Raw genomic sequence first — 10,926 nt, 5'->3', positions numbered from 1 at the left:
GGATGTATTTTTTTACTTTTTTCTTTAATATATTGTATTCCTGGCTGTACTTTTATTATCTTTGTTCCTTTCATTATAGAAAAATATTCCTCTGTAAGTACAATGATGTTGTGCAGTAGTTGTTTTTAATTAAGGAATTAAGATACTACCACCGGTTCTAGGTTGCGTACTTATGTTTTGAGACCTAGAAATACTACTATTTATTTTATCTTTATGTATTTGAAGCAAACAATTCTTTTTATATAGCAATTTTATATCTAAAACCTTAAATTTTTTAAATAATTGAACGGTGGGAAAAGTAGAAGTTTTTTTCAAAATATCTTTTATAATTAATTTTTGTATTTTTTAAACTAGTAAAATATTTGTTTTAAAAGCACCACCCCATCCGATTATTCCGTATTGTAATATAGATTGGGCGAATGCAAAGTAAATCGATTTTAATTTTTCGATGGTTAATATATTCCTTAATCTAATACATGCATATATAAGTTTTCTCATTCTATTTACAATATTATTTATTTGCTCCTTCCATTTTATATTTTTATCAATTATAATGCCTAAATATTTAATGCTATTTTTTTCAGTGATTTGAAGGCAATTATCATTATGAAACTGATATCCTTCATTGCATTCTGTTGTGTGTATACAAATATTTATAAGAGGTATAATTTGTTCTTTCAATGTATAAGTGATGATTAAAATATAATTGAAATCACAGCATAATCCTCTTGAATCATAAGCCAGGTTAAGAAAAGTACACACCTACTTTATTTATAGTCCAAGAACTTAAATCCTTTTCCAGGAATACTTTCCTGGAAATATGAAGCTCATTATGAGAAACTCGCAGCTTTTGTTCTGTGGAGTGTAATTTGTTATAGTACTGGTTAAAGTTACCCGCTTAGCTTCGGGTAAAAGCAGCAAAAGGTTTTCTTTGTTTGTTGGCATTGACCTGGATCAGTTTTATTAAATGATTCCCGATGTATCTTATTAATACTGTTTCGTTTTTATATTGATTTCAACAACCTTTATTTACTTACACGTTCTTGCACATTTTCGTTATAATTTTTGTTAAATGTTAAACGTTTTTTGTTTTTTAATACCTGTATTTTAAAATCTTGTGTTTTGCTTAATGTAACTACACCTTTACAAAGGGATTTTTTCGCAGTACTTAAATAATTAAAAAAATAATTTCAACTCTACTACAAAACGCCAGTTTACTCGTCAAAATTCTTGAGGTGTTCTATACCTTCAGTTTTATTATATTTGTTCAAAATGTCTGGTGAGTTAAGTCTTAGGCGCCGGCTGGACTGGGACGCCCGACCTCCCTTCCTACATATATTGTCCATCCTTTTCCCACTACCGCATACCGGCCTTCCTCGGCCATGATTTTCTCCCTTTCAGCGTATGCCCAAACGGCAACCTTCGGGAGCGTAATAACCACGTTACTTACACAAACACCTTCAAATTTTTCATAGCGCCTTGTCTTCCAATTCAACTCTAATAAAAACACTCAAATCGTGTCATTGTAGAATATCATTGGCTTTGTATTCATTTTATGTAACTACAAACATGTTTTATTTCTGACGTTTTAATCAAGATTTGATTTTCTGCGTACTGATACGTTAACATTGAGGTAACTTTTTAAAAATGTTGTCATTGCAAGATATCTGGATAATGTTTTATATCTTAAATAAATTCTAAAAATGCTCCAGGGAATTATTCAAATATGTATTAAAAGTTTTTTTTTAATGCTTTATCAGCCCTGAGATTCAGAAGCTGAAATATTTATAATTGTGGATTTTCTCAACTCTTCTTAAAATCTCGTTTCGCTATAAAAACTTTTTTCGCTTCCTCCTTATAAAAATACATTAAGGTTGACTTTAGGGTTGCCATAACACAAAAAAAAGGTTGACTTTGAAAAACTAACTATCGATTATGTAGTGTAAATATTTACTTTCAATATTTATGTCAAATATTTTTATACGAAAGAACTTGCAATTATTATTTCAATTTAACTCGTTGAAAGCTCAATTTTATTCCATTTTACATAAATACAATATATATAGGTATTCATATTAAGTATAATCTAAGCACCAAATCATATTTCTAAATATTAATGAAATGAAACACATATTTTTTAACTCATTTTTATTTTACCACTTTGAAAGAGAACATAATAATACATCAAACATCACATGTAAGCTTTGCAAAGTTTAAATTTGTTTTTAGACATAAAACAATAACAATAATAATTGATCTTTATATCGAACTTACACTAAACAAGGCAAAGGAACATAAGAAATAACTGTGAAAGGAAAAATAAATCAACGACAGATGGTCCATTTCGATCAGAGTTATTTATCCCTGTTGACTGTTAGGAGAAATTTCCTCTGCGCGCCGGGAAACATTGGAAGCGTCTTATAGCCCTTTACATCCCTTCACTTATTCGAAACTCACGTACTACGTGACTTAGGAGTTGGGAGGTTCCGCGCTTCAAGTCTCGGTTTGGAAACTGGTCGCTTAAGAAAATCAATGAAAACAGCTTACTCTCCTCGCAGTATAAAAATAAAATCTAATTTAGTGAACTTTTGTACATATATATATATATATATATATGTGCAACGTAAGGTGACGTACCTCCATGTTATTCAAACAGTTGAACTTGTCGGTAACGAGACACTTATTCCAAAAATACACAATTTTACCAACCCTTCGTTACACGCATAAAAAATAAAACGCTCAACTTATTGTTTAAAATCATAATACGGCTTTCTTGAAAAATATATATCTTCGTCACCCGTGTGTTATCTCGCGTACTGACATCGATTAAATTATCTTCCAGATGAAAGCTAAGATCCATATACGCAAAATTGAATTTCCAGTAAGCCAAAATATACTCTCCTTAAAGTTAGTAGAATCCGCTACTGGTACACTTTAAATATTACTCTAGAATGGAGGGGTAAACCATTTTCAGTACATGTTATGTAAACAATATATTATACAAATATATATCCATTTAGAATTACTTTAAGTCTAAAATTATTGATTGAATCCTACCTTAGGCAACGAAGGGTTTTTGTTTTTTTGCGGTACTTAGGCGAATGTGGGTAAGACATTTATAATAATTTGCGATTAATAGAAAATAAATAATCTCCTCTTCGTGTGAACACATTCTACATACAGATCTGTACGGATCATTTACTAGGAGCGCGAGCGCGGATTGGCAGTTGTTCCCCGTACTTGCTCATCACGTCCTACTGACTCGCCACTCGCTACTAATATACTATTACTTCTCGGCGAGTTATACTTTGTGCTAGGAATATATCGAACAGTTGAACCGTTGAACAACGACAAAACACGAGGGAAGTAATAAGCTTTGACGAAAATCACTCCACGTGCCAGCGTTATTCTCACTAGGCATTTACGTAGATACAATACGGAAAGGAGCAAAAATGCTGTCGACAACAATATAGCGATAAAGATGCACTAGGAAATAATTTACACTTCGTATAATACATTTTGTACGTTTAGAATATACTGAAATCTTAATTGATAGACGATTTTCATAAATAACATTTTTACACCTATAATATGCAAGAACAGATGATGCTACCGGCTGCTGTCCATAACACGCCCTTAACTTGCGACAGAACTCCAGCATCACATGACTTCAGAGTTTTCATCGTTCTTTACTTTCAGTGCGTCTTCTGCGCTTACCCTAATAATATTCTCAATCACCGAGTACAATCAATTGTCACCATCGCTTAAAGCGTTATATTTACACTGGCTATATACATAATATTATACTGTCATTATGTATCACTTTACACACATTGGAATGAAATTGTTAATTATTTATCTGGGTTCTTGGAATGTCTAAATCCGCGTAATAAAATCGTTATAATTTTGTAATTAATCGAGACGCAAATTTTGCTCAAATATAGTTTACAATTTTATTATATTATTATGTACATACATACTTGCGGGGATTGTTTACACGGCGGTATATTGAACTACAAAATAAGAAAATAGCAACGCCCTTGCAATAATAGGTTTAACGGCAAATTTCCTTACGATCACATGGAAGCTCTCGCAAAATCTGAATTTCTCAATAAACCGCGTAATGTACATAAATATGTGCCCAATCGCGATCGAAGATTAGGCGCATATTTATTTACTATACTCTCGCGGGAATCCTTAGTACTGACAAAACGCATAGTATTCATTCACCCACCCTAATCTATATAAACATTCTTCAGGCCACCAAGCACACACATCAATGGACATACGCGCCAAAACCCTCTTTCTATTTGTGCTATCGGTTGCTCCCCTCCCCCCTCCACATTATTTACATCATTAACCTTTGTCTCATAACAAGTGCTAATTCTAAGAACAATAAAATTGTGCAAACAGTATGAATAGCCGATGCTGATTCTGCTACTATTCCAGCATTGACCAAACGATCTTCTTTCTTTTTTAACGACGATGCATCTCCTTCGTCAGATACCATGCCTTTCTCCTGGCTTTCTCCACTGTTTTGAATTGCTGCTTGATCGCCGATTTTCTTAACTTGAATAACTTCATTTGGCGGCAACTCCGCAGATATAGGGGCTTCGGTTGTAGTTGTCGTGGTAGTGGTTGTGGTAGTTGTCGTTGTTGTCGTAGTAGGAACTAGAGAATTATTTCTCAAATAATAAATTGGGCCATATTCAGGTGTAACATCCTTCATTCCGAATTCAACTTTGTTTCCGTGAATGATTCTAGAAGTAGTGTTTCCTTCGGGGTAGAACGCAATCAACGTGGCTGTGTATGGAATATCCATTTCGGTATAGTTACCACTTAGTGTAACATTACAAGCAGTGCCCGGTTCTAGCAAACGTTCCACTTTAAATATATCCTCACGCTCTTCTTTGTATTCAATTCCCCATGTGTAATTTTCCAGTACAGTACCATTGCTCAGTCGTACGGTAGTGTTTAAACCAGTCAAAATAGCATGACCATGTCCCCAGTATAGGCGGTACGTGGAATTGTATGCGAGCGCGGAATCAACGTTTATGGGTTCTGTAGCTGCGCCATTCCTTAATATGGTTTCTGCCAAAAATCTAGGATCTTTAATTTCTCGTTTTCTGTATTGATTAAATTTGACGCCAGTTAATTCATATCGTATAGGCTCTGTTTCAATTAATATCTCTCCCTTCAAAAATACCATTTCTTTATCTTGTTCGTCGACCACAGATATTTTTCCTAGTCCATCTTTTGGATCAAATTTACCTATTAAGTGAGTGTATCCTAAGGAATCTGTCATATCACCATCTTCTTGTACGACCTTTTTTCTGGCTACGAAGTTTGGGTACGTATCTTGTCCTCCCGCCACAGCCCCCTTGGGAATAATGGTGAACTTATCCCAAGGCATCCAACTGAGCATAGCACCTCCTTCTAAATTTTGCAAAATCTCGAACTTCGGATACTTATGCACCGAACTATGTAATGATACGATACACTCTCGATATTTGCTTCGCAGTTGTCCAGAAACCCAAACACCATTATGCCTAGCTCGGCAAACGTATACAGATTTACTCTGGGCGTCCTCGGAATTCGCAGAATTGGCACCTGTAAAGAAAATTTGTATTAGCCTCATTCGACATACCCACTGATTGTATTTCACACCCTTTGCATAGATGAACTTATTGGCTTATGTTTGTGTTTTTCCAACTAATTGACTTATTTTTCAAAATTATTTAGTTGTGTACTCACCTCCGTCGATCAATTCATAGCCTCCGAGGACAGCATTCTCTAACTGCTTGACGTCTCCCGTTCCAGTAACCCATTGGAGAGTGCTAGACGTTATGATTTGGTCGTTATCATACAACAAACCAACTCCGCTTTCAGTCCGTACCGGTGTCAATGCTAACAGGGCTAGCGAGAGCCCCATCAGCAAGGTGGCAGCCATGTTTTGCAACGATTTCTGAAACAATTAAAAAATTTACATTATTTTTTGTCTGATGGTTTCTTTCTAACGACTAATTATAAACTCATCATTATTCTTTTCTTTGCTCGCATGGGTAGGAAAATGACCCTTTTTACTAACTCGATTATGTTTAGTGATGTGTGATCGACGAGAAATGCCATCTCTATTAACTGAAGTACATTAAGAATTGAATAATGTAATCGGGTTCAAAGCACTAATGACATTTTAATAGCGTATAGATATCTGAATTTAAAAATTCAATAGTCACGCCTTTTTATGGTGGCTCCTTGATGACTAAAATAATGATTGATTTATTCATTTTAAAGTTTTAATTTAATTTAATCTTTATAACAACGTTGTACATATGTGTACATTCACTAAGGTTTGACAAAATGTAATTATTTAAAATATATGACAATTCTATTCGCCTAATTAAAATTAGGAAAGAGTAATGACGGATTTTTTCGATAAATCAACAATACAGTTAAAGGCACGCTCGTACGTCTGAATCAATTATAAACTCATTTGTATTGAAGAATTATCTAAATACCAGAACATTTGACATGCAGATAGACCAGTAAAGTTGATTGTTATTTACGACGCCATGGAATCATTTATTTTTATTAGAACGAATGAGAAAAAAAATAGCTGATATGTTTTGCGGTAATATTCATGTTTCTACTGAATCTGTTGATCTTAACCCACCCTTTTAGGTCTGATGTCATCTCAATTTGTACTCCCCCAATACTCTTAAGGAAATAGTATGATGCAATCGACCCTCGCCCTTTGTTATAAAGCAAATGTGCAATAAAGCACGGGACCTTTCTCCATATATGATAACATTGTTTTGAACGCCCTTTATTAATGTAACATAAATTATTTAAAATCATTTCTGAGTTTTTTACTAACTTAAACATTTGTACTTGCTCTAATTTATTTAATTGCATATTTACTACTGGGCTTTTCTCCCCTTCAAAGTGCGGCAATACAATGAGTTAGGATATTTGTACAAAAAATATTCATGAAAGTATGTAATATTCGATGAAAGCCAAAGACCATTAATCACGTGTGGTTTCCATTACTTTGGATGCCCTCGCGGGGAAGGTGCAAGAAAGAGGCAGCTGATAAATAGCTTCGGCTGAGATAACAATTACTCGGGATGATTTCTAGAGATAGATAGCGCTAGGGCGCGTCCGACACCACCACCTTTTGAAGCTGAACTAATCACACTTAGGTAATAAAAAAGTCTAAAAATAAAGAACTATCTAAATTCAAAGTAACTTTAAAAAAAAAAATATTTGAGTTCTTATGATTTACCCAAATAATTCGATTTTGTGGCCACTTTAACGAGTTGTAAATAACTCACTATTGGGAATCAAGTTGGGGTAGAGTGGTGTCGCCTAGCCACGGAACCATAATCTGAGTTTTTAAAGTATAGCGTATATCTTGATTGACGTTTTTCGCCTTGACGTGCTTTGACGTTCGATGCATTTACGTTAATACGAGCAAATGCGGAATCCCCTCGTAGGTCTGTATATTTCAGTCTTTTTTAATTTAAAAATAGTTATTCAACTTTGTATTCGTTCGCGCCATTTCCTATCCTCTGTGAAAACGAACAAGCACGATACTTGTGTAGAGGTACATACACGCGGAAATAGACACAGTGGCGCCGATCCCCCCTCGCTCCCCTCCTTCCATCCCCCAGCAACCCTCTGTTGGCCTACGTAATTCGATGTACGTACCTGGTAGTGACTCATCCACTCTATCAAGTATCCCATTTCCTACAAACAACTGCTATTAATCTACTCTGCGCAATCTGCTCTTGGTTGACTGTTTTGTAAAATGAAGCAACGACTTGATTTAGTTGATATTTTGTTATTTCGATTCGTATACTTGGATTTGATTGCTAAGCTACGTTCAACTATAAAATGATTTTTTTTTAAAACAGTATGCTGAAAGCCAAAATGTATACTTCGTTTTTCTGTACTTAGGCTGAATGGAAAAAGGGATTTATAAAAGAAAGAATACCGTTGCGTAATATGTAGAATGCAACGAATCTATTCATCAAATTTAACATACTCGGATTGAGATAAATCTCCTGTCTGAATATTGGAGTTATATACATTACTCAATATAAAACCCGATCGCTTATTGAATAGCTAGAGACAGCTTTTAGAACATTATTGATGGACTGTGATAAAATATAATGCATTATATTCATCGTAAAATAAGATCACAAACGATTTTACAGTAAGCTCTTATAAACGAGATTATTTATTTATATGAGTGTTAAAAGTTGCACAGAATCAAAACATTTAATTAGGTTGTATCGAATGTCTCCTAAAGTTTTAATTATTTAATTTCAATTAATGGACCATTGCCCACTTAAAAAGGTAAACCAGATACATTTGAAATAAAGTCGAAATTACAAATATAAGAGACAAAACAACAAAAAAAACAGATCTTTGACAAAACGTTAAATGACTTCGAGACAAGATCGACTTTATTTCCTTAATCAAACATCAAGGTCGTTTTAAGCTAAAGGCGTATTTTCGCAACATTATTTCCAGATTATTAATAGTGATTTATCGTTGAGACCCAGAAGATTAATCGATCATAAAGTGGTCTGAAGCTGTTTCTTATAATGAAATAATACGATCTATGAATATGCGGAAGCCTTTAAAGCGGCAGAAGCTGTCCACAGTCCGCAGCGAACGATTGAAAAAACTACCTCACTCAGTCAAAGCAAAAATAATAAAGACAAAGTAAATTCTCAAAAAACATGTAACTTTTATGTTGGACCCTTGTATTTTTTCGTAACGTTTTATATTTATGGGTATGTCTGGTCTTGATGTATAAGAGTGTATGAATAGTGTACGTCTTCACCGTACCGTACAGTAAAGCGTAAAATCGTACTTGATATTAAAAGCTCTTTTGAAATATCAGAGTTGGCACTAGAAGAGATACAGTTTTATCCTTATTTTTCTTTGGTGGGTATCCACGACGCTCGTAGATTTTCTGAAAACTTTGAAATCGTCTGTTTGCACAGCACGCGACTGTACTGACAGCCCATTCACACGATCCCCGTGAGAAGCGCCCAAGTAGATACCTGTATTGAAGTATAATGTACACTTTGCAGTGTATGGATCGCAGTATATGTAGCCACGAGTCTGTAAATAAGGGCTCGGTTGAAGTGCGGCGTCCCAGCGCTGATTGATCGCGTCGGGACACCGTTGCCAACCTCCCGCGTGATGACAATAGCCTTCTTAGTGACAGACTTCCGCATCCGTTAGCGGTTACGCGAGGTGTGATCACCGTAATGCATACCGGATCCATCCGCGGCTTAAAAGGAAGCTTTGAAATATGGCGGACTTTCGTGTATACAATACTACACTAGACTATACAACTATACACCCCACGTCCCTAGACGGGACTTTTAAACCAAAGGAGAAAGGTAATCCTTCCACTAAGAATATGAAGATTTTTTCGGAACTTTAAAACTAGTCCTATGAAATAAATGTTCGTTTCATTTTGTAAAAAAGTTTATTTCCCATTTTACTGATATTTATTGTTATTGTTTTATATCACGTACAGTGCGTTCGAATGTTTAATAATCCTATGTTAGTGCCTGTCGTAGAACCAAGTAAACATATGAATTTCGATTTTTGTGACAAGTAGTTAGAACATACCGAGGTAAGATACAGATAATACAGAAGTTAAGTATACCGTCTCGATATATACAGATGAAGATAGCGTTCATAATCGAGGCACTGATCTAATTTCTGCAAGACTAGCATGGGACCACGACCTGAGTCAATTCATATTATGCTAATTTACAATTTTAATTATTAGTATTTCAACGGTGCCTATTTTGTTGCATTGTCATCATGCGTCTTCCTGGAATACCTATATAACTTCAATTTAAAGAAATTAATTTGAAATGACATCTACTTCCGGTGCAGTTTACTACAGGGTTTCTTTCCCCCTATTATATTATTTTATATCGTCCTAATATGTTCCAAGTGAGATATATGATCGCTTTATGTTAATTAAGGACAACAATTTTATGTTTAGGCAATCTCTTTAATTTATGTAAACGCTTTTACAACTTGCCCCTCAACGTGTTTACTATCCGATGTAATAATTTATATTGAAATATAATATGTTTATTATTCCATAACCGAAGAAATTCAGCTCACACGGTGTTCAATTTTTTTAAACCGGAAGTATGTTTTCGATAATTTATAGTTCTTTCTTTAGAAATGCTTTCAAGCAATTTTAGATAATTTAATTATCAGGCAGTAGGCAGAAAAGACGGAATAGGGAGATTCCCATACGAGTATATGTGACTAGATTTGACCATTTTTGGTCATATCGCTCGTCCTACTTAGGAACACAAATCAAACTTAAATTAACAACATTTTTTTCTTAATCAAATAATGAATATTTATTGTGGAGAATAAATCCTTATGTAAGCGCTTTTATTCCAGTAAAAATATGATTTCAAAAACATTTTTTTGGTACGATGTAAAAAGTATCGATTCATTCATCTGTTTTATGGAAAAATATGTTTTTTTTTTTCAAAAAATTTACTACGTAACGTTAATTTTTTGAAGTTTATTTCTGCAAATTAAAGAAAAAATTCAGCATCTCTTATTATGTTATTTGTGATCATAAATTGATTATATTGTCAATTGAATCGGCATTCACTTCGTAACACTTCAATATAAATTATTATGAAAATAAAACTTTGTTATTAGTGTTACACAATTTTTATTATTTTACAAGAACACTACTACAGTTTCGGGAGAGTACTCTTCCCATCGACAGGAGATATAAAACTAATAAAGTAAACACAGAATATTGTTCACAATGTCATAGAATCTAAACAAATATATGCCTTAGATAAGTGGGAAAAACCCCCAGCTCTAAGTTTCACTGATTAATTTGTTTTTTTT

The 10,926-nt window shown here is 34.1% G+C and overlaps 1 protein-coding gene across 1 annotated transcript; it reads right to left on the bottom strand.

Moving 5' to 3' along the window:
* Positions 1-3,073: 3,073 nt before the first annotated feature.
* On the bottom strand, positions 3,074-5,961 carry LOC148282271 (protein unzipped-like). Its single transcript, XM_088225349.1, has 2 exons — positions 5,755-5,961; positions 3,074-5,610 (listed from the first exon to the last, which is right to left on the bottom strand). The coding sequence occupies exons 1-2, from the start codon at positions 5,948-5,950 to the stop codon at positions 4,349-4,351; spliced, it is 1,458 nt and encodes a 485-aa protein (XP_088081475.1). The 5' UTR covers positions 5,951-5,961; the 3' UTR covers positions 3,074-4,348.
* Between the last annotated feature and the right edge of the window lie 4,965 nt (positions 5,962-10,926).

This window comes from Micrasema longulum, unplaced genomic scaffold, assembly GCF_059751315.1.
Source record: "Micrasema longulum isolate JH-2025_06_02 unplaced genomic scaffold, ASM5975131v1 h1tg000345l, whole genome shotgun sequence".
NCBI classification, from domain to species: Eukaryota; Metazoa; Arthropoda; class Insecta; order Trichoptera; family Brachycentridae; genus Micrasema; species Micrasema longulum.
The sequence above is the reverse complement of the archived record's forward strand: the minus strand, read 5'-3'. Positions and strand labels throughout refer to the sequence as shown.

Excerpts from the sequence above, each read along its gene's own strand:
- LOC148282271 (XM_088225349.1), bottom strand. The coding sequence starts at position 5,950 with ATGGCTGCCACCTTGCTGATGGGGCTCTCGCTAGCCCTGTTAGCATTG. Across the intron at positions 5,611-5,754 it reads CTATGAATTGATCGACGGAG|GTGCCAATTCTGCGAATTCC; the intron begins GTGAGTACACAA and ends TTTTCTTTACAG.